The sequence below is a fragment of the Protopterus annectens genome, chromosome 2.part1 (genome assembly GCF_019279795.1).
Source record: "Protopterus annectens isolate FY-2018-M chromosome 2.part1, PAN1.0, whole genome shotgun sequence".
NCBI classification, from domain to species: Eukaryota; Metazoa; Chordata; order Ceratodontiformes; family Protopteridae; genus Protopterus; species Protopterus annectens.
This window is the reverse complement of record NC_056729.1, coordinates 1,590,780,797-1,590,807,148: the sequence shown is the minus strand read 5'-3', so window position 1 is coordinate 1,590,807,148 and position 26,352 is coordinate 1,590,780,797. Positions and strand designations below refer to the sequence as shown.

Genomic DNA, 26,352 nt, shown 5'->3' with positions numbered 1-26,352 from the left:
CTTATAGCAGAAATTAATACAATGGCTTATCCATTTAGAAATGGTTTGTTTTGAAATGGCCTTCCCCTCTGCCCCTGCAGCAAATGCGACCAGAAGTTGTTCAGATTTTCTTCGAGATTTAGTCCTGTCCAAGTAGAATCTAAGTTGGCTGTGTACATCCAATGAATGCAGAATCCGCTCCCCTTTGTTCTGTGGATTGGGAAATAAAGTTGGCAAATTAATGGACTGATTAAGAGCCACACTGGATACCACTTTGGGCATGAAGGATGGATTGGTCCTGAGTGACACCCTGTCCGCATGAAAGATGATGAAAGGCTCCACTGCCATAAGGGCCTGTAATTCAGATATCCTTCTAGTTGAAGTGATTGCTAAAAGGAAGGCTGTTTTCCAAGAAAGAAATTTTAAGTCTGCAGTAGCAGCTGGCACAAAAGGAGGTAGAGTGAGTTTCTCCAATACAAAGTTAAGGTCCCAGGCAGGGGTTGGGGCTCTCCTGGGTGGTCTCAAGTTTTTGGCCCCTCTGAGGTACTGCTTAAGCAGAGGATGAGAGAAGAGGGGAGGTTCTGTGTTGTAATGAGCTGAAACGGCTGAGGCATGGATTTTAATGGAGGAAAACGACAGGCCCTTGTGAAGCATCTCAGTTAACTATTGCAAAATCGGAGGTAAATGGGCACTGCTGTGCTCATCCCTTGAGACTGATTCCAGGAACAGAATCTTTTCCATCTGTCAGCATAAGATTTTCTAGTACTAGGTCTTCTCGCCTCCAAAATGACATCCATCACAGGTTTGCTGAGGGATGCTAAGGGGGAATTTAAGTGATTAGCCAAGCTGCAAGATTCGATGTTGGGAGCTGAGGGTGCAGGATTTGGTTCTTCTGCTGAGACAGTAAGTAAGGTGTCTGAGGCAGGTGCCAAGGTGGAAGGTGTGAGACACTGCGCAGGAGTGGGAACCAGTGTTGGCGAGGCCAGTCTGGAGCAATCAGTATCATTTTTGGTATATCCTGTTTGACTTTTAGTAGAACTTTGGAGAGCAGAGGCAGAGAGAGAAAGGCATAGACTGATAGGTTTTTCCAGCTGAAGGACAGATCATCCACTTTCCAGGCTTTTTTGTGATGAGGTCTTGTGCAGAATTTGTCCAACTGATAGTTCTGGGTTGAGGCAAAAAGATCTATGTCTGGGCTTGGCCATTTGCGTGTCAACATGTTGAAAATTCATGGTTCCAGTTTCCACTCGTGTGGATCCATAAGACTTCTGCTTAGTTCGTCTGCCAGACTATTCAGCTTTCCTGGCAGGAATTGAGCTTGTAGTTGTACTTGATAGCTCAAGGCAGTGTTCCACAATGCCATGGCTAGTCTGCAAATGGGGTAGGAGTGTGTAAACCCCTGCTTGTTTATGTACCACATAACTGTGGTGGTGTCCGTCTATCAGTAATTGTCATGGATGAAGGTAGTCCTTGAAGGCTGTCAGTGCTTTCTGTTCAGCTAGCATTTCTTTTTGATTTATGTGAAGGTACATTTGATTTGGGTTCTCTTTTCCATGAATGCACTTCCCTGCCAGATGAGCATCCCATGCATAGTCTGATGTGTCTGTAGTTAGGGTTTGGGCGGCAGGGGGTGGTCTGAATGGCAGCCCCTTGTTCTGGTGGCAGGCCTCTGCCCACCATAGGAACTCTAGGAGCAGGTAAGGTATGATAGGAATCATTGTTTCCATGCTGTGACAATGCCATAGACTTTTTAAATACCACTGAAGTTTCCGCATATGCAGTCTTTCATATGGAATTAGAAGAATGCAGAAGGCCTTGAACCCCAAGGCTTGCAGTATTTGCCTTGAGGAAAGCAGGGTTTTTGTGGCCACCTGTTTAAAGTAAGTCACCAAATGAAATTGCTTCTCTGGCGTAAGGAAAGCCATCTGGGCAGTTGTATTCAAGCTTGCACCCAGGAATGTAATTTTTTGAGAGGGTACCAGTCGTGATTTCTTTTCATTTATAATGTACCCTAGACAAGTCAGAACCCTTTTTACAAATGCCAGATGTTTCAGAAGAATGTCCTTGTTTTCTGCCTGAATTAGACAATCGTCCAGGTATGGCTATATTTGAATGTTTCTTTGCCTGCAAAATGCAATTACTGGAACCAGGCATTTTGTAAAGACCCTGGGCACAGTAGATAAGCCAAAGGGCAGTGCAGAGAATTGATAATGCAAGTAGCCTGCTTTGAACTGGAGGTTTCTTCTGCAAGATTCCCTGACTGGGATATGCAGGTATGCCTCTTTTAGACCTAGAGTTGCCAACCAGGCATCTTTGCCTAGCATAGGAAGTAACTGGTGAAGAGTCAGCATCTTGAATTTTGGAATGTCCAGAAAAGTGTTTAGAGTAGACAAGTCCAGAATTGGACGTCATGATTTGTCTTTTCTGGGTACCAAGAAAAGTCTGGAATAGAAACCTTGTCCCTTTTCCTCTTCTGGTTCCGGTTGAATAGCCTCCATGTTTAAGAGGGAAAGTACTTGTTTCTGAGCCTCTGCCCACTGATTTGGGAGCAGGTCTGGCCATCCGCTTGGAGTTGGCCAAGTACGGAAATGAAATCTGTATCCCTGGGACACTATATTTAAAACCCATTTGTCCTGGGTTATAAGTTGCCAGTTTTTTGCATGAAGTGCCAGTTTTCCCCCAAAGGGGCGGCTAAAAAGTAAGTGCTTGGCAATTGTAAAGGAAAGTTATTCAGACTGTTTACCATAGGGAGGTGTCTTGTTGCTTCCAGATTTGGAAGAGGAGGCATGCCATTGCTTAGTTCTGAAAGTCCCTTGGGACTGAAACTTGGTGCTTTTGACATGTCTGGGTCTGGCTTGAGTGGTTCTGAAAGGTACTGGAAAGGACCAGTTCTTAGTAGGCCAGTGCCTACTAAATCTTGAGTTTGTACTTGTAAGAAATCTTTCACAGTCTGCATAGATTTAGCCTCATCTTCCATCTTTTGTAGAACTTCTTCAGCCTTATTGCCAAACAAACGATCCTGCTGCAAAGGAGCATCCAACAATTTTGCTTTAACATGATTTGCTCCTTAAGCCAAGGATGCCTTCTAATCACAGACCCAGTAACAGCAGCCCTGCAAGAGGCCTCCAAACAATCAAAAGCACATTGCAAAGGATGTTTTCCAACTTGTTCAGCTGAATGCAATAAATCCTGTAAATCTTTATTTTCCACACAGTCAAAAATCAGCATCATTTTCTGTTTAAGTAGTCCCATGATATCCTGCTGATATTTTAGCATATGGAATTGACAGTTTAAAGCCCTGATTGCTAAGGTTGCAGAAGTATAAACCTTCTTACCCTATCTATCCAGCGCCCTGGAATCTTTATCAGAAGGGGTAGGATTTTTAGCAGTAGAAACCTTAATGCCCTTGGGGCCTTGAAAATTTGTTTCAGGATCAGCAACAGTATTTTTGAAAAGGAATTTGTGGGAGATAGGAACCCTGTAGTATCTGTCTGGTTTACAAGGAGCCGGAGGCAGAGAATCAGGAGCCATACTAGATTCTGAAAACACATCATCAACAATGTCTAGTACAGGAGGTATAGCCAAAGGCCTATGCTGAGGAAGAAGGAAATCCCTAAGCCTATTTTTTGGATTCAGAAAAATCCTGACTTTCCCAGTGGAAATGTTCCCTTAAGGTATGTAAAGTTTCCCCAAAAGAAAAATCCTCAGGGGGAGAAGCAGAAGGAATAACAGCCTGCATTTAAATTGAAACCTGTGTGCTGAGAGACAGCCTTACAAGACTATCTGCAAATATATAGAGCCGAGCATATTTTTCTGTATTATTGAGCTAAATTGTTGCTTAGATATCTGTTGTCTTACTGTTCTGCAAATATACAGAGATCAGTATATATTTTTTGGGTTTTATAATTTGCACTGTGATTCCTCACATCTCTGTTGAAACTGTCTTCCCCCCACCCCCTTCTCCCTGTTCTTGGTTGTAGTTTAAATCTGGAGGCTTTTGCAGTGCCCGCCCCACTGTAGATTTGATCTAGGACATTCCCCCAGTCCCATCTCTTTACCGCATTCTACCTAATAAACCCTTTCTGCACTTGCTTTTAGTCCTTTTTAATTTAGTTGCATTTTTTCAAACTGTGTGTGGACTAATATTGCTACATGCTCAAGTGTGCCAGCTTGTACTGCATGTGAATTGTTTTTACTACTGTTTTTGCTACTTTTCTGAAAAAAAAAATTGTAAGCCTGTTTCCTACCTTTCCTGTAATTAGTGTTCCGATACAGATTTCCTGTATCCAGGACTGTTTGTAAGCTTCTGAGCCCCCCAAGCCTTTCTGTGTTGGAGGGAAGCCTTCTAACTTATCAATGGGAGTGGTAAGCATTAGGTAACCTGTCTACCACATAAGGAGTGGTTCTGGCCCAGAATTTGTAGTTATTGGCCGTTTGGGCGGTCTTCCATCTCTCTCAACTTTCTGATTTGAAGGCCTGCATTTGCACTTGTTTCTGTCCTGCAACTCCTGGGCCTATCTCATTTGCTCACTCAAAAAAAAAAAAAAAAAAAACATTGTATCTGCTTTTACTGTATTTGTGTTTCTTCCTACTTTATTTTGCATTTGCGTCATCTTAAAGGTACTCAATTGTATTTATTACTGCTTGGTGTAACTCATTCTAAGCCTTTTAGTTTAAGCACTTGGGCTTCAGACCAGTTATTTTACATTAAGAGAGTTCGTGGTCTGCACTCTTGTGGGAGGAGAGGTTGGACTCTGCCCTTCTGAGCTGGGAATTTCTGGTTAAAGGCTTATAGTGCCTGCATATTTGAACTGCTTCTTACTGAAATTGGTACACCTTGTTTGCTGTAGCATAGACTAGATACAGGCCTGCTGAATCAAGCTTTGTTTGTATAACTTGAGCACTAATCCAGGCATTCTTTAAAGTATTCAACTGTATTTATTACTGCTTGGTAGTAACTTGATTAAAGTGTAGCTATCATTCTAAGTCTTTTCGATTAAGCACTTGGGCTTCAGACCAGTTGTTTTACATTAGGAAGGTTTGTGGCCTGCACTGTGGTGGCAGGACAGGTAGCTTACATCCTTCTAAGTTGGGAACTGCTGATTGAGGGCTCAGTGTCTGTTATTCTAAAAGTGTATTAGTTCTGGTTTAAGCACTTGGGCTTCAGGCCAGTTATTTTACATTAAGAAGGTTCATGGTCTGCACTAATGTGGGAGGAGAGGCTGGACTCTGCCCTTCTGAGCTGGGAATTTCTGGTTAAAGGCTTATAGTGCCTGAATATTTGAACTGCTTCTTACTGAAAATGGTACACCTTGTTTGCTGTAGCATAGACTAGATCCAGGCCTGCTGAATCTAGCTTAGTTTGCATGCTTGTTGTTTGTTTGCTTGTTATTTCCCTGAAATGCTAATTCCACCTAAAACGCGGCTTTTCAGCGCTTCTGTGGTTCCCTAGTGATATCTGCATTGCTTACTGTACTTATTTCCTTGTCTCACTTAAAAGAAAGTTACTGTTTGTCATTCTTGCATTTAAGTTACTTGTAACACATTGCATTTAAGTTACCTGGCACTTGCTCACTAAAGCAAGTATATAAGTCAGCACTAAAAAATTGAAAGCACTACACCTTCACAAACTCCCTTTGAGTACCTTGTTCCCCATTGGCCCTTTTTTTCAATTATAAAGGCATTCCCAATACTATTCTAGCATGTCCAAAGGTCAGTTGTCAATCTCCTCTCCGGTCCAGCTGGTGAATCTGGGAATCTTGAGGCAATGTTACAACTGCTTCATGTACACAGACAACCCTCTCCTCCTCCCAACAAATTCCAGCACATGTGAGAGATGCAACCATATAGCCAAACTGGAGGCTAAGCTCTCTCAACTCAGTACTGGCGTAACCAGTCAGGAGGAGAAGGAAACCACACTCACTACAATTCCAGTCTCACATAGACCTACCACGACAGCAAACCAAACACATAAACACACAAAAACATACTCGGAGGCTCTAAATAAAAATCTGCCTAAGCAGCAGAGACCTCCAAAGCAGACACCCAAGCAACTGCTACCCCAAAACAAAACACGTGCAACACACAGCTCACAAAGCCAGTGTGCTGAACGGACACAGCCCTTAAGGCTAAACAATACACCTGATACACATGTAATAGGAGACTCTATCGTCAGGCACACTGACATCCCGCTCACCAGGCTGAACAAGGAGAAGGTCACGGTGAGCTGCCTGTCAGGTGCTAGGATCCGCCACATAACACAAGCACTCAGGTCACTCCAAGGCAAGTACAAATATGACTCAGTCATTGTCCATGCTGGTGTGAATGACCTGAGACGTACCTCCCTGGACTACATGAAAAGGGACATAGAGGAGCTCTCTGAGCATGTAGCCCAGGCCGATTTGACCCTGACCTTGAGTAGTATCTTACCCTCACCAAGAATTATGCCACAATATGAAGACAAGATGATCAATTTCAACAACTGGCTTAAGTATTGGTGTCATTCAAAGGGGATCCAATGCCTGTCAGCCTGGGATGACATGCTCGACAAGCCACGATGCTTCGCTAGGAACGGCTTACACCTGTCACCCCTGGGCTTTCGGATATTGGCAAAGGCTCTTGCTACCCCCATAGTGCCTTTTTTAGGCAAGGCTCAAAAGACAAATCCACCTCCATAGGTATCACAAGGGATAAAAAACTAAGAGTAATGCTACTCAACGCCAGAAGTCTAAACCTCAAGATGCACGCACTCTAAACTCTCCTTACCGTGGAGAACATCAATATCTGTGCAGTAACAGAAACCTGGTTCAAGGCTCCCGAGAGCACCCCAGTACTACCAGGTTATACCTCATACCATGCTTTTCAGCCCCAAAACTTGGACCGAACCACAAAAGGAGGGGGAGTATCAATATTCGTCAAAGATACCCACACCTCCAGGTTGGTGGCACAGCACAAAGCATCAGAGACTATCCATGTGCAACTAACAGTGGGTAAAACTGCCTTCCAGTTTACAGCCTGCTACAGACCACCCTCCCAAACCCAGGAATCCCACTCGGCCTTCCTGAGAACACTGGAAAATATGAAGGTCTCTCGAAACACCATTATATTGGGCGATTTCAACTACCCAAACATAGACTGGGAGCATTACTCTAGCTCCAACACCCTAGCCCAAAGGTTCCTAGAATTTATAAACTCAAATGCTATGGAACAACTTGTTACCACTCCCACAAGAGAGGAAAACATACTGGACCCGATCATCACCAACATGGGGACTCTATGCTCCAGACCAGAAGTGTACCCTCACTGGTAAGATCAGACCATAAACTAATCTCACTGGATATTCACATCCCGACCCCACCCCCTGCCCAGAAAACCACAGTGAAAAACTTCTCTAAAGCATATTTCACACTCCTCAAAACCGAGGTGGAATCCTTCAAAGCCCCCGGGTCTGTGGAAAATACGGCCCAGACCACAGAATCCTTTATAAACGCATTCTATGAACACCTTCAGGAATGCATGGATCATGCAATCCCAAATAAAACCAAGACCCAATCCTCCAAAGGCAGACATCCTGTCTGGTGGACCCCAGCCATAAACAAACTATACAATAGAAGGAGGAAGCTACTACATGATACAGCAAAATACCAAAAAGGGAAGGCATCTCTGATCAGTATTAGCAAAAAACTACGGGCACTCATAAAATCATCTAAGGCCAGGTACGAGAGAAAAATTGCACAGGACACTAAGGATAATCACAAGGCTTTCTTTAGTTATGTTAGGAACCTGGGTGGGAATTCCCAGATATGCTTAGAATTGGTCCAAAATGACAAAAAATACACCGAACCCACAGACATTGCCAACATCCTAGCTGACAGGTTCAGCACAAACTCCCCCCCCCCCACACACTAAAAGGGCAAATATCTATCCCAGCAGAGTGCTGCCCCCATGACATCTCAGATGCTCAGGTAAGAGCCGCCCTCTCCAAAGCAAAAAACACAGCATCAATGGGACCAGATGGTGTCCCGGCTGGCCTACATGAACTCCAAGAAGAGCTAAACCCAAACATAAAACTACTGTTTAATCTCAGCCTTACTACAGGATATGTACCCAAAGAGTGGCGTACAGCAACAGTGGTCCCTCTACACAAAGGTGGTGCCTCAACGGATCCTGGAAACTATCGCCCCATAAGCCTGACTAGCTTGGTCTGCAAAGCTATGGAAAGGATCATCATGGACCTCATAAATAAAGATATTGGGGACCTACAGACACTGGATCCTACCCAGTTCGGCTTTGTTAAGGGCAGATCCTGCCTCTTAAACCTTAAACCTGGTCGATTTCTTTGAAACAGTCACCAAGGCCATTGAAGAGGGGAAGGTGGTCCACACAGCCTACCTGGACCTCGCAAAAGCCTTCAATACAATACTCCTCTCGGGCATTACAGATAAGCTCACCAGCTTAAATATAAACCCCTATGTCACTAGATGGGTTGCAAACTGGCTCAAGGACAGAACCCATATGGTTAGAATTGCTGGAGCCATGTCAGACTCCAAACCAGTTACAAGTGGCGTCCCACAAGGCTCAGTCATGGGACCTCTCTTGTTCGGTATATATTTCTCGGAGGTACAGGCCAACATGGAAGGACTGTAGCTGACCAAGTTCGCAGATGACTGCAAACTGGGCGCCATAATAGACTCTCCAGCCGACAGAAGCATCCTCCAAAAGGGCCTCATAGAAACAGACAACTGGGGCCAGAGCCATGGCCTCAAGCTAAACGCCAAAAAGTGTATAGTCATCCCCTTTGGCAAAAAAAGTGCCCACAAATTACCACATAGGTGGTAATCCATTAAGTACAGAAGAAGTAATTAGGGACCTGGGGACCCAAGTTGATAGCTATCTCTCATTTGACGACCACGTGGCCAAAGTGGTTAGAAAACATTTTATATAGCCCACCTAATCATGAAGGGATTCACATCTAGATCAGGGGAGGTCATCGTGCCTCTTTACTCATCCCTCATCAGGTCCATAATCGAGTACAATGCCCCTTTTGGGATGTACCTTACCAGACACCTGCAGCAACTGGAAAGACCCCAAAAGTACCTCACCAAGAGGATCAAAGGGCTCAAACAGATGCCATATGCTGCCCAGTTAAAGAAACTCCAGCTCTACTCAGTGGCATACTGCCTGCTCAGAGGCGATCTGTGCCTGACGTATAAAGCCATGTCCAACCAGGAATTAATGGACATGCTGCACCTCAGAAAATCCAAATCCCATCGAGCTACGCGCTCAAGAGACTTGAACCTCAGCAGTGAAATAAATTGGGCATGCTGGAGGGACAGATTCATAACCCAGAGGCTCCCTTCACTCTGGAATAAAATCCCAGTCCAGGTTAGGCAGAGTCCCTCATTGACTCTCTTCAAGAGGAATCTTCATGAGTGGATGGGAGATCGTAGGTTTACCCCGGGTATCACTTCTGTGTCACTGTTAGACAGAGGCACAGTATACTAGCCTCGAAAAAAGGCATAGCAAAATTAATTTAAAATGGGTGGCGAAAGCCAAACACACTCTGGCTAGGCTTATAAATGCCCTAGGGCAGATAGCCTAGTATGAACCTATGAATGGAATCCTCTGCAGAAGGAATGGAATCCTCTGCATCAGAGTCCTCATAAGTAGGTATAGACAAATCCTGTTCATTAGATGAGTCAGAAGAAATAGAATCCTGTTCAGAAGATTCATAGTCATGTTCAACCCTAGGTCTCTTTGAAGGTGGAGGTTGGCTACCCCTGATTAGAGTAATTAAATCTTCAGCCATTTTGATCTTTTGTTTTTTAGGCATAGGGGCCTGCACAATGTGGCCTATGCGTCGGTTTTTTAGACATAGATCGAGATTTTGGCCTTAATATTGAAGATGGTGTTGGTTTAATATACAAATCTGTAGGCCTGAGCACACTCTCAGAAGCTGGTGCCTGCACAGTGGCTCCGGACACATCCAAGGGAGAGACATCCGCGGGTTCCATAATTGAAGCATCTCGCGGCATACCAGACTCCGAATGGATCTCAGTCTCAGTAGAGGCCTGCGAATCAGAAGAAGTGGGTATCAGGGGCTGCGAAAGCGCCTCACTGAGTACAGGCAAACTGGCGACTGGCTTAGGAGAAGCATCGTCTGCAGTTTTGGACATCAACGGCCTGTGTCTGTCTTTTTCTTTACGTTTTTTAGGTATTCCGGTAGTCGGATTGCTAACCGATATAATTTCTGAATAATTAAACCGTGATCCAAAATATTTAGAAGCAAAAATGTACCGATGACGGATAGTGCGTTGATTATATAAATCACAGAACCGACAGCAAGGTACGTCATGGTCAGGGCCTAGGCATGGAATACAGTACAAGTGAAAATCCTTATGAAGTATTTGCTTCCCACAAGTAATATAATTATTAACTTTTACTGACATCGGTAAGGAGCAAGAAAAAGTTTCCCCAGCGAGGTACTTAGATTTTTAGTTGAAGACTATAGTTCTGAAACTTGAAAACAAAAATTTCAGGAGTCGACCAATTGGCACTTGCAAACTGCTTATGCTTCGGGCACCACACGGCAAGAAATACTGATGTAATGGCGTCGGCTGCATGTTTTATACCCCTGACGTAATGACTGCAACAGTGAAACACGAAGAACATCTGTAGTTTCCGGTTGCTTGAGAGTTACTATTAAAAATAGGCCTGACTAATACTGTACCCTACACTATTTGTTTGGTTTGACTTATTCTCAGGTTGTGGAGAGAGGAAATTTATTTTTATCTTCCTTTTTAAAACTCAAACTCTAAAAACGTAAATGTTACAGCAGGGGGAAAAAGTACAGTTTTGTACCTACCATAAATGTAGATGTTCGAAGATCCACATTGCTGCAGTCCTAACACTTGGGTAGTCCGCCGTCCCTCATTCGGCCCGAATATCAGAGCATAAGGCTGACGTCGGTCAGGGCGCATTTGACTGACATCAGAACGTCAGGGTACAAATGCGCATGACCGACGTCATATCCTCAGTCTTTTCTTGCCCCAGATGTCAGAAGACCCTAAAAAGACCACAACTAAACAAATAGCTAGTCTAACACCAAAAATATGTATAATATATACAAAAGGCAATATACCAAATGCAGTCTACCTCAGATGGATAACCCAACCTACACAACCACCTCAAACAACAGAGGGGAAGGAGGGAGGGTAAATTGGACTGCAGCAATGTGGATCTTCGAACATCTACATTTATGGTAGGTACAAAACTGTACTATGTTCTTCATCTCACATTGCTGCAGTCCTAACACTTGGGTAGAATCCCAAAGCAGAGGTTAGGGAGGATGGCTAAACTATAAAGAAGCAGTAGCTGCCAAAATGCCCTGCAACACAGCAGTGGCAAAACCAGCCCTAGATTTAGAGTACAAGGGAAGGTGGTAATGCTTAGAGAAGGTATGCACTGAACTCCAAGTGGCTGCCTCTAAAATATCCTTAGTAGCCACCCCCCTCAAAAAAGCTGTTGAAGTGGCAGTAGCCCTAGTGGAATGAGGCCTAATCCCAGCTGGAATCTCCTTGCCATGATGGGAATAACAGAAAGCAATGCAAAATCCAATCCACTTAGAAATAGTTTGTTTTGACACAGGCTTGCCCTGAGAGCACAAAACAAAAGAAACTAATAACTGCTGAGATTGTCTGAACCCTTTAGTTCTGTCCAAATAATATCGCAACTGCCTGTGAACATCCAAGGTGTGCAAAATCTTTTTCCCTTTAGTTTGGGGATTTGCATAAAAAGTAGGCAAATGAATAGTTTGGTTTAAAGCCACACTAGAAACCACTTTAGGCATAAAGGAGGGATTGGTACGTAAAGATACCCTATCCTTGTGAAAAATTAAGAAAGGCTCAACTGCCATAAGGGCCTGCAATTCAGAAACCCTTCTTGCAGAGGTAATGGCCAACAAAAAAGCAGTCTTCCATGACAAATATTTCAACTCGGCAGTAGCTGCAGGCTCAAAAGGTTGTAGAGTGAGTTTCTCCAACACAAAATTGAGATCCCAAGCAGGAGTAGGAGCTCTTCGTGGGGGTCTTATATTCTTTGCCCCTCTAAGAAATTGCTTGAATAAAGGATGAGAAAACAATGGTGGGTCACAATCGTAGTGAGCTGAAATTGCTGCAGCATGAATCTTAATAGAAGAGAAGGACAAACCTTTGTCCAATAACTCAGTAAGATATTGAAGAGCCACACTTAAGTCAGGCTCAGAAACATCCAAATCTTTAGCTGCACTCCAAAATAAAAATCTCTTCCATTTATCTGCGTACACTTTCCTTGTACTAGACGTTCTGGCTTCCAAAATCACATTCAAAACTTGTTGTGGAAGTTGAGACCCTCTATGGTTTAAAACAGGATATGCCATGCTGTTAGATGAAGAGAGTGAAGTTTGACATTGAGCAAATGACTGTCCTCCTGGGACAACAGATGCGGAATCAAAGGCAAAGGCCATGGAGGCTTCCGTACTAGACTTCTCAGTAGTGGATACCAGTGCTGTCGAGGCCAATCTGGAGCTATCAAAATCATCCTTGGCTTGTCCTGTCTGACTTTCAGAAGTACCTTTGGGAGGAGAGGCAGAGGAGGAAAGGCATACACATGAAGATTTTTCCAACTGAAAGAAAGAGCATCCACTTTCCAAGCTGTGTGATGAAACCGCTTTGTGCAAAACTTTGGCAGCTGGTTGTTTAGTGGAGAAGCGAACAGATCTATGTCTGGAGTTCCCCAGGACACTGTCAATTTCTGAAATACATGAAGATCCAGTTTCCACTCGTGGGGATCCATGATTTGTCTGCTTAACACATCTGCTAAGGAGTTCTGTGCTCCGGCAGAAACCTTGCCTGAAGACTTAATTGTAAACTGAGAGCAGTCTCCCACAAAATCATTGCTTGCCTGCATAGAGGATAAGAATGTGTTCCCCCTTGCTTGTTGATGTACCACATGACAGTTGTGTTGTCTGTTAGAATCAACACCTGCCCTGGAAGAAGTAAATCCTTGAAAGCTATTAATGCAAACTGGACTGCTAACATCTCCTTCATGTTGATATGTAGATGTTGTAGTCTGGCAGGCCACTTGTCTTGTATCCACTTTCCATTTAGATGAGCTCCCCAAGCTATGTCTGAGGCATCTGTCGTTAAAATCTGACTCGCCTCTGGCCGGGTCACAGAGAGTCCCTTGTTTAGGTGACATTCCTGAGCCCACCACAAAAATTCCTTTTGAATGCAAGGTATTATTTGAATGACAGTGTCCAGATCCTGGCAGTGCTGTGTCCATACATTTTTGAGATACCATTGTAGCTTCCTCATTTGCAATTTGGCATTGGGAAGCACCAGAATACAAGATGCCATGAACCCTAAGGCTTGAAGGACTGTCCTTGCAGTCAGCCCGGACTGGTGAGATAGCTGATGGAAGTAAAGGGATAGACTCTTTTGTTTGTCCGGGGTTAAAAAGGCCATCTGGGATGCTGTATTCAGTCTCACACCCAGAAAGCACATGTCTTGAGAGGGTACTAGACTGGACTTTATTTCGTTCACAGAATACCCCAGGCATCTTAGCACTGCTATCACATATTCCAAATGATGAAGAAGCTCTTCCTTTCCTTGAGCCAGAATCAGGCAGTCGTCCAAATAAGGATAGATCTGAATTCCTTTTAGCCGGAAGAAAGCTATCACTGGAGCCAGAACTTTCGTGAACACTCTGGGCGCAGTAGATAAGCCAAAGGGCAATGCAGAGAACTGATAGTGAGAAGTCCCAGCTCGAAAACGCAGATACTTCCTGCAACTTAGTCTGATAGGAACATGAAGGTAAGCCTCCTTGAGATCCAAAGTTACCATCCAATGATCTTTGCCCAGCAGAGGTAGAAGCTGCTGCAACGTCAACATTTTGAACTTGGGAATGTCCAGATAAGTGTTGAGGATAGACAAATCCAAAATTGGTCTCCACGTGTTCCCCTTCTTTGGGACTAGGAACAGGCGAGAATAAAATCCTAGGCCCCTTTCTGGCAGAGGAACCGGCTGTATGGCCCCTATTTGGAGCAGCAGTGAAATTTGCTCGTGAGCCTCTATTCTTTGTTGAGGAGGAATGTCTGGCATGCCTTTGAAAGGAGGCAAGGTATGGAAATAAAACCTGTAACCGTGATGTATGATATCCAGTACCCACTTGTCTTGGGTAATCAAACTCCAATTTTCTTTGAAAAGTGCCAACCTTCCTCCCAAAGGTGCTGCCAGGCGAGAAGGTTCTGGCAGCTGAAAAGGTAGGTCATTGGGTCTGTTTACGAAAGGACTGACCCCTGCCCTCACTCGAAGACTGTGCAGGAGAACTCCCTGTTCTGGGCCTGAAAGAGCCCTGACCTCTGCCCCTGCCACGCCTAGATCTACCCCTAGACTGGGAATCATAAGAAGAATACGCCCACCCTTTAGTAGGCCAATTTCTACTAAACTTTGGAGGCTGAACCTGCAAAAAATCTTTAACAGTCTGCATAGACTTAGCCTTGTCTTCCATTTTCTTTAAAACTGCCTCAACAGGAGGACCAAACAAGACATCAGATTGCAAAGGGGCATCCAAAATCCTAGTTTTAACATGGTCAGATAAATTTTGATCCCTCAGCCAGGCATGCCTGCGAAGAACTGACCCAGTGGCAGCCACCCTAGACGAGGCCTGTACAGCATCAAAACCACATTGTAAAGAATGCTTACCCACCTGTTCAGAGACATGCACTAAATCCTGTAACTCTTTACAGTCAATACCTTCCGCCAGAGCATCAACCTTAGATTTCAACTGAGAAAGGAGATAATTTTGATATTTCAACATGTGAAACTGGCAATTCAAAGCTCTCATGGCTAGAGTGGAAGAAGTATAGACTTTCTTTCCCCATCTATCCAAGGCCCTGGCCTCTTTATCTGCAGGGACCGGATTCCTGACAACAGAAGCCTTAACACCCTTAGGCCCCTGGCTAACAGTTTCTGGGTCTTCCCTAGGACTCTTAAAAAGAAACTTATGAGCTTCAGGCACCCTGTAATACCTATCCGGTTTAACAGGAGTAGGAGGCAAAGAATCAGGATTAAGAGAAGCCTCTGCAAACACATCTTCCACCACATTCAGGACAGGAGGTATAGCTAAAGGCCTATGCTGGGGTAAAAACAAAAATTCCCTAAGCCTTTTCCTGGAATCAGAGAAATCCTGACCTTCCCATTTAAAATGCTCTCTCATGGAGTGAAGGGTCTCTGAAAAAGAAAAATCCTCAGGAGGAGAAGCAGAAGGAGTAGAATCATCCACATCAGAATCAGAATAATGAGAGTACTCCTGCAAGTCTTCAGCCGAAGACTCAGACACATCCGAAGCCTGCTCATAATCCCCCAACACAGGTTCCATCCTAGGCCTCTTATCAGGAGGGGGCATGGAGCCCCTAATTAAAGTAATTAAATCCTCCGCCATTTTGAGCATGTGCTTTTTGGGCACAGCACCTGAAGAACTGGGAGTGACACCCACTGAAGCTAAGCTAGACCTGCCTCTAGGAGAAGCCTTGGAAGCAGAAAGAGAGGGCCTAGACCCCTTAGGAAGGGAGGGGAGTACAGTCACTTGAGAAGCCCCTACAGCCTGCCCTGCCTCCTGGGAGGCCACATCCTGTAAAATCAAAGTTTCTCCCTGGGTCTCCAGAGAGGCCTCTGTCGGAACCACCGGTTCCACTGACACCTCTAAAGAACTGACGTCCGGTTCGGACGACTCCTCTAACCTAGGTTTAACTGCCTTGTCTTTGCGCTTCTTTGAGGAAGCCGGCGTCGGAGCATCCGACGGCATTTTGTAATTGCACCGCTTCCCAAAGACCAACCTTGCACAATCCAACCTCCGCTTTATAGTGCGCTTATTAAACCTAGCACAAAAGCGGCATCCAACAACGTCGTGCTCAGGTCCTAAACAAGGTATACACAAATTATGGTAATCCCTATGCGGTATCTGTTTCCCACAAGAAATACAGTTATTCACTTTTTCTGACATCCGGTAAACCACTTAGGCAAGAAAAAAACAAAATATTCCCCAACGGGGTACTTAACCAACTCTGACTTCGGTCTGAAACTCCGAACTCGAAAAATTTCAGAACGCCGAACGGCACTTGCAACACTGCTTCTGCATCGGACCATGCGGCAAAAAAGACTGAGGATATGGCGTCGGTCATGCGCATTTGTACCCTGACGTTCTGATGTCAGTCAAATGCGCCCCGACCGACGTCAGCCTTATGCTCTGATATTCGGGCCGAATGAGGGACGGCGGACTACCCAAGTGTTAGGACTGCAGCAATGTGAGATGAAGAACATCAGAAAGTGCAACACATGAAAATAGTCCTCGATTTTTTTTTATTTTTTTTTTGGCGGTTGCTTGAGTTCCGGTTAATTGAGAGTTTACTGTTCCAGCACTGCTCCTGCCGTTTCAGTGTAGTTTCCAGTATAAAACTGAAAATCTCCCTTGCAGATATTTTATTCAAATGAAGGCTGCAGCATAACAAAGACCAAACTGGGGTGGGGGTGCATAACGTCAACTCTTGAAAATACTAGATAAATGCTTTGCACAACCTCCATTGAAATTCTATGACTCAACACGAACATGCAGGAAATAACAATACAGGTATCAAGAATGGTGCTACCAAGTGCTGACAAGATCTTTTCTTTAAGCAATGAGATCAGAGGAGAATTTTTGGACTTGAGAAAATTATTTTAATTTTCATTTGACTTGCAGTACCCTCTTCAGAGTTTGGATGGGAGCAGTTTTTTTTGTGGTTATTTAGATTCCTCTAACAATTCTCCTAAACCAGCCTTCTTCACTTTCTTTACACCTTTTTGCATCAGACAACTTAGAGGAACTTAGAATTTATTCCTCAAATTAGAGAGTTAATCAAAACAGAAAGAAAAATATGCTTTTGATGAGAAGTAGAATATAGCCAACCACTGCTACAACAAAATCAAACAGTCTGCGATTTAATTTTCTTGGGACTACCTTACAAGAATATTCATTGCCTGCAGGTGGGGGGGGGGGCACATATTTATTATACACATACATAAAACCCTGTGGCATTACAGATGTGCATTTGGATATGATGGAATTGAGATGGCAGTTGTTTTTAAATTAGAAGTATGTACATACCATAACGTTCCATGTTAGTTGTCTTCTCTTGCCTTCTTTCTTGCTGGATGGGTTCGGAGCCGATCCTCGGCTCCGACTCGGCACTTGCTAAGCTCGAGAACTCATTTTACCAGCTCGAGGCAACCCTATATCCCATGATGCAAGGCGTGACTACCTCAGATCTCGTTTGGTAGCTAGAAGAAAACCCTGCCAAAAACACTTCTTCCCCAGGAAGAAGAATACTAACTGTAGGAGAAACTAGGCAAATAGCCACTAACAATATGACTCTTCCTACTGAGAACTCTTGGAAAGAGTGACAACACCCCCAACAAAGAGAAGGTACAACCTCAAGATCCATCCAGGCCAGGGGGAAGGAGGGAGGGACGCAAGAAAGAAGGCGAGAGAAGACAACTAACATGGAACATTATGGTATGTACATAACTTCTAAATGTTAAGTTGTCAAACTCGCCTTCATTCTTGTTGGATGGGACCGCGTACCTAGCACCTCTATCCTGGGTGGCTCAATGGAACAGACTCTTGAGAACTGTGGAACCAAACCTAGCCCTGTCCCTGGATGCCAAGTCCAATTTGTAATGAGAGACAAAGGTGTGAGGAGTGGCCCAAGTGGCTGCTGCACAAATGGTGTCAATAGGTAGCCTATCCTGAAAAGCTGTGGATGTGGACAGGCTCCTGGTAGAATGCGCTTTTGGTTATGAGGATAGTTGCTTGCCTATAAGATGATAAACATAAGAAATAATAGAAGACAGCCATCTGGATAAGGTCACTTTAGAGACTGGGAGACCTTTTCTGTTCTCTGCATAAGAAAGGAATAGTTGATCAGATTTTCTGAATTGTTTAGTTCTGTCCAAATAATATCTGAGCTGACGATGGACATCTAAGCAATGGAGTTTTTGTTCAGCTTTGTCTGAATAATTAGGGAAAAAAACTGGCAAATCAATAGATTGGTTAAGATTTGTCTGGGAAGCAACTTTGGGCAAAAAGGATGGATTAGTTCTTAAAGATACCCTATCTTTGTGAAAAATCAAGTAAGGGGAACGGACACAGAGGGCCTGAAGTTCAGACACCCTTCTAGCTGAAGTAACAGCAACCAAGAAAATTGTTTTCCAGGAAAGAAACTTTAAGGAGCATGTAGCAGCCGGTTCGAAGGGGGGTAGAATCAAGGATGCCAGCATTAAATTTAAATCCCATTGCGGAGGAGGATCTCTGATTGGAGGTTTCAGGAGAAAAATACCTCTCAGAAAAGCTTTGCAAAGCTTGTGGGACATTATGCTTTGATCAGCCAAACCAACATGAAAATTAGAGATTGCTGCCAATTGGACTTTAACTGTAGAAGAAGAAGATCCTGATTGAAAGATCTCTGCTAAGAAGTCCAAAACTGAATGCAGTGGAGCAGTAAAGGGATCTATGTGTTTAGACTTCGCCCAGAAAGAAAAACGTTTCCACTTACTAGCATAAATCTTTCTGGTGGAAGACTTAAGAGAAGCTACTATGATGTCCCTAACGGGGTTAGAGATCATAGGAAGCCTGGCTAAGGAAGGAAGTGGAGCAACCAAGCAGTGAGGTTGAGAGAGTGAATGGCCCGATGAGGATGATCCGACTGGTGGGTCAGAAGATCTGGAACTGGGTCCAGATGCCAAGGCTGGGCCAGAAGATGACGATGCAGGGACGGAAACCAAATTTGTCGAGGCCAGTAAGGGGCAATGAGGATCAACTTGGCTCTCAATACGGTAGCTTTCTGAATAACTTGTGGTATCAGTGGAAATGGAGGAAAAGCATACAGAAGTCCCCGGGGCCAGTCCTGGGTTAGAGAGTCTCTCGGGGAATGGCCTGGTAGAGGAAAGAGGGTGAAGAAGTCCGGGCATTTGCTGTTTTGGGGTGTAGCAAAAAGGTTGCAGGAAGGGAAACCCCACTTCTGAAAAATCTCGTCCACTACCGATTGTTTGAGAGACCACTCGTGTGGCATGAGAATAGATCTGCTCTGCCTGTCCACTAAGAGGTTGGATCTCCTGGGGATATGCGTTGCTATCAGAAACCGATGAGAGGAGATTGCCCATTGCCAAAGTCTGAGAACTTCTCGACACAGTGGGTAGGACCTGGTCCCGCCCTGCTTGTTGATATACCAGACTACAGACATGTTGTCCGTCTGAACTGCAATAGTCCCTAAGGGAAGAAAGTCGTTGAGGGCTTGCAACGTTAAAAGCACTGCTCTCATCTCTAGGACATTTATGTGCAGATGGTATTCTATGGGTTGCCAAGTCCCATGGACCATCCTGCCCTGATAATGCCCCCCCCCCACCCGATCAGAGAGGCATCCGTAGTGACTGTGGCAACTGGAACTGGGGGAAAAAAAGGTCGGCCCTGATGGAGCAGAGGAGAAGACATCCACCAGGTTAGATGACTCTTGCACGACTGCGTTACAAAAATCTCGTGACTCATGGGGAGTTGCTGGAAAGACCATTGAGCGAACAACATCCACTGCAGAAGACGCATGTGGAAACGGGCCAATGGCAGAAGGACAATGGCCGCAGCCATAAGACCCAGAACCTTCAGGACAAATTTGGCTCTGATCTTCCTGCTGAGTAATATGATCTGAACATACTTCTGAATGTCCAAAATTCTTCGTTCTGTTAGTCTGGCTGACATGCTGACAGTGTTTAATTCTGCGCCTATAAAGGTAATAGATTGGCAAGGCGACAGAGAAGATTTTTCGAAATGTATTGATATCCCCAATTGTTTGCAGGTTTGCAGAGTGTGGTCTCTGGCCTTGAGAAGTTGATGCCTGGTGGTGGCGGAGAGGAGCCAGTCGTCTAGATACGGAAACACCTGGAATCCCTGACGTCTCAGATGAGCCATAACCACTGCCATGCATTTGGTAAACACTCTGGGGGCTGAAGTGAGGCCAAAGGGCAGGGCTCTGAATTGAAAATGACTGGACCCCAGCCGAAAGCGGAGAAACCTTCTGGAGCGCCTGTGAATCTTTATATGATAGTACGCATCCTGAAGGTCTATTGAGCACATCCAGATGTCCTTGCCCAAAAAGGGTAGAATGGACTGAAGCGTGACCATCCGGAACCTTGCCTTCTTGACAAACTTGTTTAGTTTGCTGAGGTCTAAAATTGGTCTCCAATCACCCGTCCTTTTGGGGACCAAAAAGAATCTTGAGTAGGTGCCGGATCCTACTTGGTCTGCTGGCACTATTTGGATGGCTCTTTTTGCTAGGAGTTTTGATACCTCCTGTTTTGCCAATTCCCTTAGACCGGGTGAGACGTCTGGAAGGGAATGATGAGGAACGGGATACCTCTCGAACAGGATATTGTAGCCCTCGGATATGATCGACTGTACCCATTTGTCTTGAGAGAGGGAACGCCAGGCTATTGGGTACAGCGACAATCTTCCCCCGACTGCCTCCAAGGGTGGGCAGTTGGGCAACACCTCAGGGATGCTGGAAGGGTTTATCAGGGAGAGTCTCCCTGCTACCCTGATTCTGCGGACCCCCTCTGCCCCTAGGGCGGCGCCTATTATTACCCCTCTGCCTCTGGGGGTAAACTGACCACGTGTATCCGGCGTGACACCTTGAGATTTACGGAACCACATTTTCCCTCCCTTCTGACCCTTAGGATAGGGTCTTGAAGGGGTGGAGAAATGGACTCCTACGGCAGAAAGGGTCTTGCCGTCTTGCTCACACCTGGTCAATGTATCCTTCACCTGAGGTCCGAACAAAGCCGAACCGTCAAAGGGGGTATTGGTGAAGGATGCCTTAAAAGGGTCTGCAAAATTACAAAGCCGCATCCAGGCCTGACGCCTAAGTGCCACTCCTGTGCCTGCGGCCCTAATCGCCCCATCGGCTGCATAAGAAATGAGCCGCATGGAGGAGTTAGTCAAAGAATTGAGGATTCCTAGCTGTGAGGCAATCTTTTCCTGAGCCCTAGCCGCCAAATGATCCTGAACCATTTCACCTAGTTCCTTGAGAATGTCTCTCTGAAGTCTGGTAAAGTGACAAAGGTAGTTCAGCGAACGCATAGCAAAGGTCGCTGAAGAAAACATCCGCTTGCCATACCTGTCCATGGTCCTAGAATCCTTATTAGGAGGATGGACAGGCACAGAAGGATCAGCAAGTTCCTTCTTGGTGGCCGCCACCACCACCATAGCATCAACAGGGACGCCCTTAGAAAGAAACTGTTTGTCTGCAGGGGCTGTAATGAATTTGGAGGGCCTCCTAGGAACTGGTTCCACAGAATCCGGGGCTGCCCACGCCTTCCGAGCCACTACTTGCATGAGTGGGTCGAAAGGCGGAGACACCCAGGAGGTGCAGGGTCGAGATCCGAAAGCCTCCAGGTATACCGACTCATCCTCGGAGGGGTTAATGGAAGGCCAGTTCCCTCTCTGCTTAAGGAGTTCCAGGATGTCTGAAAAGGAGACATCCTCAGAGGGGGACCGTGGGGAACCCTCCGACTCATCTAAGTCGGTATCTGATGTAGTAGACTCAGGGGAGTCTGTGTGCTTCCTCTTACACGTCCTCTTACACGGGAGTTCTGCTGCAGGATCAGGAGAAACCTCGGAAGAGGAAGTTATTCCCAATGGGGAAACCTGGGGCGATGGATCTCTGGGTCCGGGAGCAAGAGACTGGCAAGAGACATCAACAGGCACCAAAGATGGAGGAGCTAAAGGAATAGACCGTTGACCTAGCTCAGGGGCTAGGACACTCATCACCTCGAAGGCTCCTCTCCCAGGGAGGCCAGAAGAATCCCGCTCCAAAGAAACAGGAATCCCCGGCCCCACCGAAAGAGAAGGCTCCGAAGCCGATGTCGGTGCCGAGCTCACCAATGCCGAAGCTCCAAGAGGGAGAGCAGGGTCGGACAAGGGTCCGATGCCACTCGCCCCCTTGGAGCCGACAAGGGAGACTCGACGACCGGATCCCTCCAAAGAAGGTCTCATGGAGGAGATCGGAGCCAGAGACGTCGGAGCCGAAAGGGGAAGTATCGGCTCCGGCGCACCCACAGTCACTGTTCCGAGAAGCTCCGGCTCCGAACTCTGAAGGAGAGTCGGAGGAGGAAGTTCAGGGGGATGAGAAATAGCAGATGTCTGTTGAGACGGGCTATGGAGCATTTGGGCTAGTGCCTGTGACTTCAACAGTCTGCTTACCACCCTCTCTAAATCGTGGTCTGATAGCCTGGAAGATCTTGAAGATCGGCTCCAATGGCTCCGCTCCGACAAAAGAGGAGACCCCGGTGCCGAACGAATCGACTCCAGGGAAGGAGACCGAGATCTCTTCCTGGATGGAGCCATCGGAGCCGATGACCACTCGGCTCCAGATGGAGCCGAAGACTTGTCGGCTCCAATACTGGATAAAGAAACGTCGGCTCCGGCCGGAGCCGACAAAGTAATCGGTACTTGTGTGTCTGAGCCGGACGGAGCCAACACAACAATCTCCAAAGAAGAAAGATCGGCTCCAGCCGGAGCCGATCTCGACTCCGAAGGAGTCGGAGCCACAGCCGAAGGCTTAGGAACTGCAGCCTGGGCTCTAGATGGCTTAGAGGGTTTAACCGACCCAGCCTTGGTCGGAGAACCCTCTGGCTTTAACAAGCCACGAAGAATTAATTTATTTCTTCGTTCCTGCAGGACTCTCTGGCTAAAGGAGTGACAAATGGCACAGGAGTCCTGCAGGTGTAAAGGCCCCAGGCAATACACACAAGAAGTGTGACCGTCTGTCAGAGAAATTTTTTGACAGCAAGGGTCACACTTCTTGAAGCCTGAGACCTTTACCTCTTTAGACATACTAATGTCCAAAAACAGACAAACACACAACAATCACACAGTTAATCCCCAAAAAACACACACACACAATCTGACAGGAATTAACTGAGGGGGAGGCTTAAGGCCTGAAGGCAAAAAATCCTAACGTAAATGAAGGGAATATAGGGTAGGAGATAACTATAAGTATAAAAATATACCCAATAAAGGACCTAATAGAAAAGGGAAAAAAACTCTGACTAATCTCTGAATAATTTGAAATTTTACCTGAGCTGGTAAAAAGGAGACCTCTTCGCGAAGCGGCAAACGAGATCTGGGGTAGTCACGCCTTGCATCATGGGATATAGGGTTGCCTCGAGCTGGTAAAATGAGTTCTCGAGCTTAGCAAGTGCCGAGTCGGAGCCGAGGATCGGCTCCGAACCCATCCAGCAAGAATGAAGGCGAGTTTGACAACTTAACATTGCCTCTTGTTACCCAGGTATCAATGAAACTATAAGCATTGCTAGTGTTTTAAAACTTGATCAAATTTTAGGTTAGCAAAGTTAACATGGATTTTATTTAGCAATTTATTAACATATAATATTTTATGGTAACATTTAATTATTTTTTTTTATTTGCTACATGCAATATTTTTACTGCTGTAATTTGATGTGTACATATTGCTTTAAAATTTTTGGTGCAATTTTGATGGTTAATTGAGGGGTGGGTATATATTTGGCTGGGTTTTTGTGCAATATTGTTCTGAGGAATTCTCTGTAATAGAGAGGAAAGCTCTTAACTTCAATAAACTTGGTGGCTTTGGATTGCTCACATTCTGCTGGTCTGTTCTTCTGTAGTTTTCTACTATTTTGTGAGTGTTTCATTGGGACTCTACCTTACAAGGAGAATATTCATTGCCTGCGGGGGGCGGGCACGTTTATTATACATATACATAAAACCCTGTGGCATATCTGGCTAAATTACTAGTCTAGAAAACATGACTCACAAAGGCATAGGTTCAGATAAATTCTGGTGTATTTCTCTTATGTCTTCCACTCTACATAAACAAAGTAATTCTGTTATCTATTCAAAATGTAAATTGGCTACATGGGTGGATGGCAAAAAGCAAATTCACCCGCAGTTTAGCACCAATGTCCCTTATGGGTGGAGGCAACAAGTCAACATACCAACATATCGTTGTTCCTCCCCCTCTGGGTTATTTGTATGCAAAACATAAGGGATAAAAGCTACCATGAGAATGTAAGGCTAGGCTTCTTAAGTCCCTCACAGATCAACAGTGTATTAAGCACCTATGAACTCCTGGGATTCATGACTCGCACATCTTTCAGAATCATTTTCTTTAGTTAATTTGTGATAACCATTTGTAAGAAAATCAATCGGTAAATATTCAGGAGAAAAATGTATGCAATCTATGATCACTTAAGGAAATGCGCACTTATGTTACAGTCATTGGGTCTACTTTAAAACACTGAAATTTAACTTACTCGAAATTCATAAGGTATAGACGAGGACAGCAAAACTTCAAAAAGCAAAATGCTGCAATTTCACTCCAGGAAACTAACCACTGGGCCACCATGCTGAGCTTTGCCCTGTTCTCCACTGTAGTGCAATCTTAGACTTGGTATATTTAGTTGGGGTGTGTGTGGGGGGCCTCAGCCCCCCATGTCAGTGGGTTTCATTTGCTTCTGTTCATATTGCAGTCATTGCTGGCCTAGTGGTTAGTTTCCTAGAGTGGAATTTCGACAATCCGGGAGTTTGGCAAAGTTTTAGCTTTGTCGTCTTGCTGATTCAAAAGTCGACATTCTGGTAGGTCGATGTTTTAAAGTAGACCCCAGGCATTACCCTATCACAAAGCACAATGACCAGCTGATGTTACTTGCATGTTCAATGAACTTGTGGTTCAACAAGTCAAAACTTATTTATTGTTCAAATCACTGCATAGGTTATAAAAGTAGACTTGATTCTAGCAACTACATCACTGTTTTGTGGACTTGCAGTGACAGGAGTTGGAGATCAGGTGACGTATTTTAATTAGTGCTGCCACTAGATTTTTAGTAAGTCTGTATTGCCTAGATTATGTGTACTAGTTAATGGCCAGCTATAAAATAGAGAAGATTTCACAAAATATTACTATAAATGTTGGGCATCAAAACACATGAAAAAAAATTAATATGATCATTCAAAAGGAAAATCCAGCTAAGTAACATTATGATAATCCAGCTAAGTAACAATATGAAAATACAGCTAAGTAATAGTAAGAAATAATTTAGTTCATGAATAATAACCTTACCTGCAATCCAGTCATAACCTAGTAAGGGCTGATCTGTCCAAACATTGTTCCTAGACTCCTCATGTTCCTGCTGAAAGGTCACATGACTAGGTTCCTTCTAAAACACACAAACCAAATATATCAAAGATGTCAAAGTCTGCAAGTCTTCATCAGTGTGTGTGTGTGCGTGCGTATCCATATATCTACATGCATGTATGTGTATATTTATATACGCATACACACGAAAACATGTGTACATGCATATGTATACACATACACACAAGCAGGCATGGCTATCTGAACCTATATATACTCTATAATAACGTACAACTGATAAATGCGTGTGATAAATATATTTATCAGGTAAGAATGTAGCAGCGTAGATATTATCACCAGTCTAAACATATCACCAAGAATTTATGTATTTATCACCACTCTGAATTGTCATCATAACAGTGTGACCAAGCAGTACTTCAATCCTATTCACACTTAAAGAAAAAGCTTTACACATTGCATACACGTGAAATAAAATTAAAACTCACAAAGCCATTACAACTACATAAATCAAACTTCTGTAAAAGAAATTGAACAGAATCAGAACATAAAACTTAAAAAAAAGCAAAAACAGACAACTGGAAAACTGTGAATCCTCATTACCGGTGAAATATAAATATCTACACTAAATAAGATTAAATTAATCAAAAACGTAAATAAACTATGAAACTAACACATTTGAATACGAGCAGCAGTCTGAGTCACTGGAGTCCGACAACTATGCAGAATAAAACACCAACTATATATTGTCAGTGGTACAATTCACTGTGTTCTGATGAAGTCTTTATACACAGATGAAAGCGCTTAACATTTCCTTGTACTTGTGTTGCTACAATAAATTAGTGATTTTAGAGAATTTGGATCATGGTTTTGTCCTTGGAAGTATTTTGGTGTTTTATTCTGCACATTTGAATACGAGCTTCATCCTGGATAAAACAGCACCACCAACTTGTACGATATCATCGAAAAATGTACAGTTGTGTAAATTGCGCTTACCCATAACAGTAGATGTCTGAATTCCTCACTGCTGCAGTAACCTTTAGACCAGGAGTGTCCAACCCGCGGCCCGCGGGCCGCATGTGGCCCTCAGAGCTCTTCCATGCGGCCCACGACCCTTA

At 44.5% G+C, this 26,352-nt stretch overlaps 1 protein-coding gene across 1 annotated transcript in view; it reads right to left on the bottom strand.

Moving 5' to 3' along the window:
* Positions 1 to 26,352, bottom strand: part of LOC122794553 (migration and invasion inhibitory protein) — an 889,312-nt gene that overhangs the window by 682,109 nt on the left and 180,851 nt on the right. Inside the window, exon 4 of the mRNA XM_044063041.1 lies at positions 25,202 to 25,298. Within this exon, the coding sequence (XP_043918976.1) occupies positions 25,202 to 25,298 (97 nt within the window). The remainder of the gene's footprint in view (positions 1 to 25,201; positions 25,299 to 26,352) is intronic.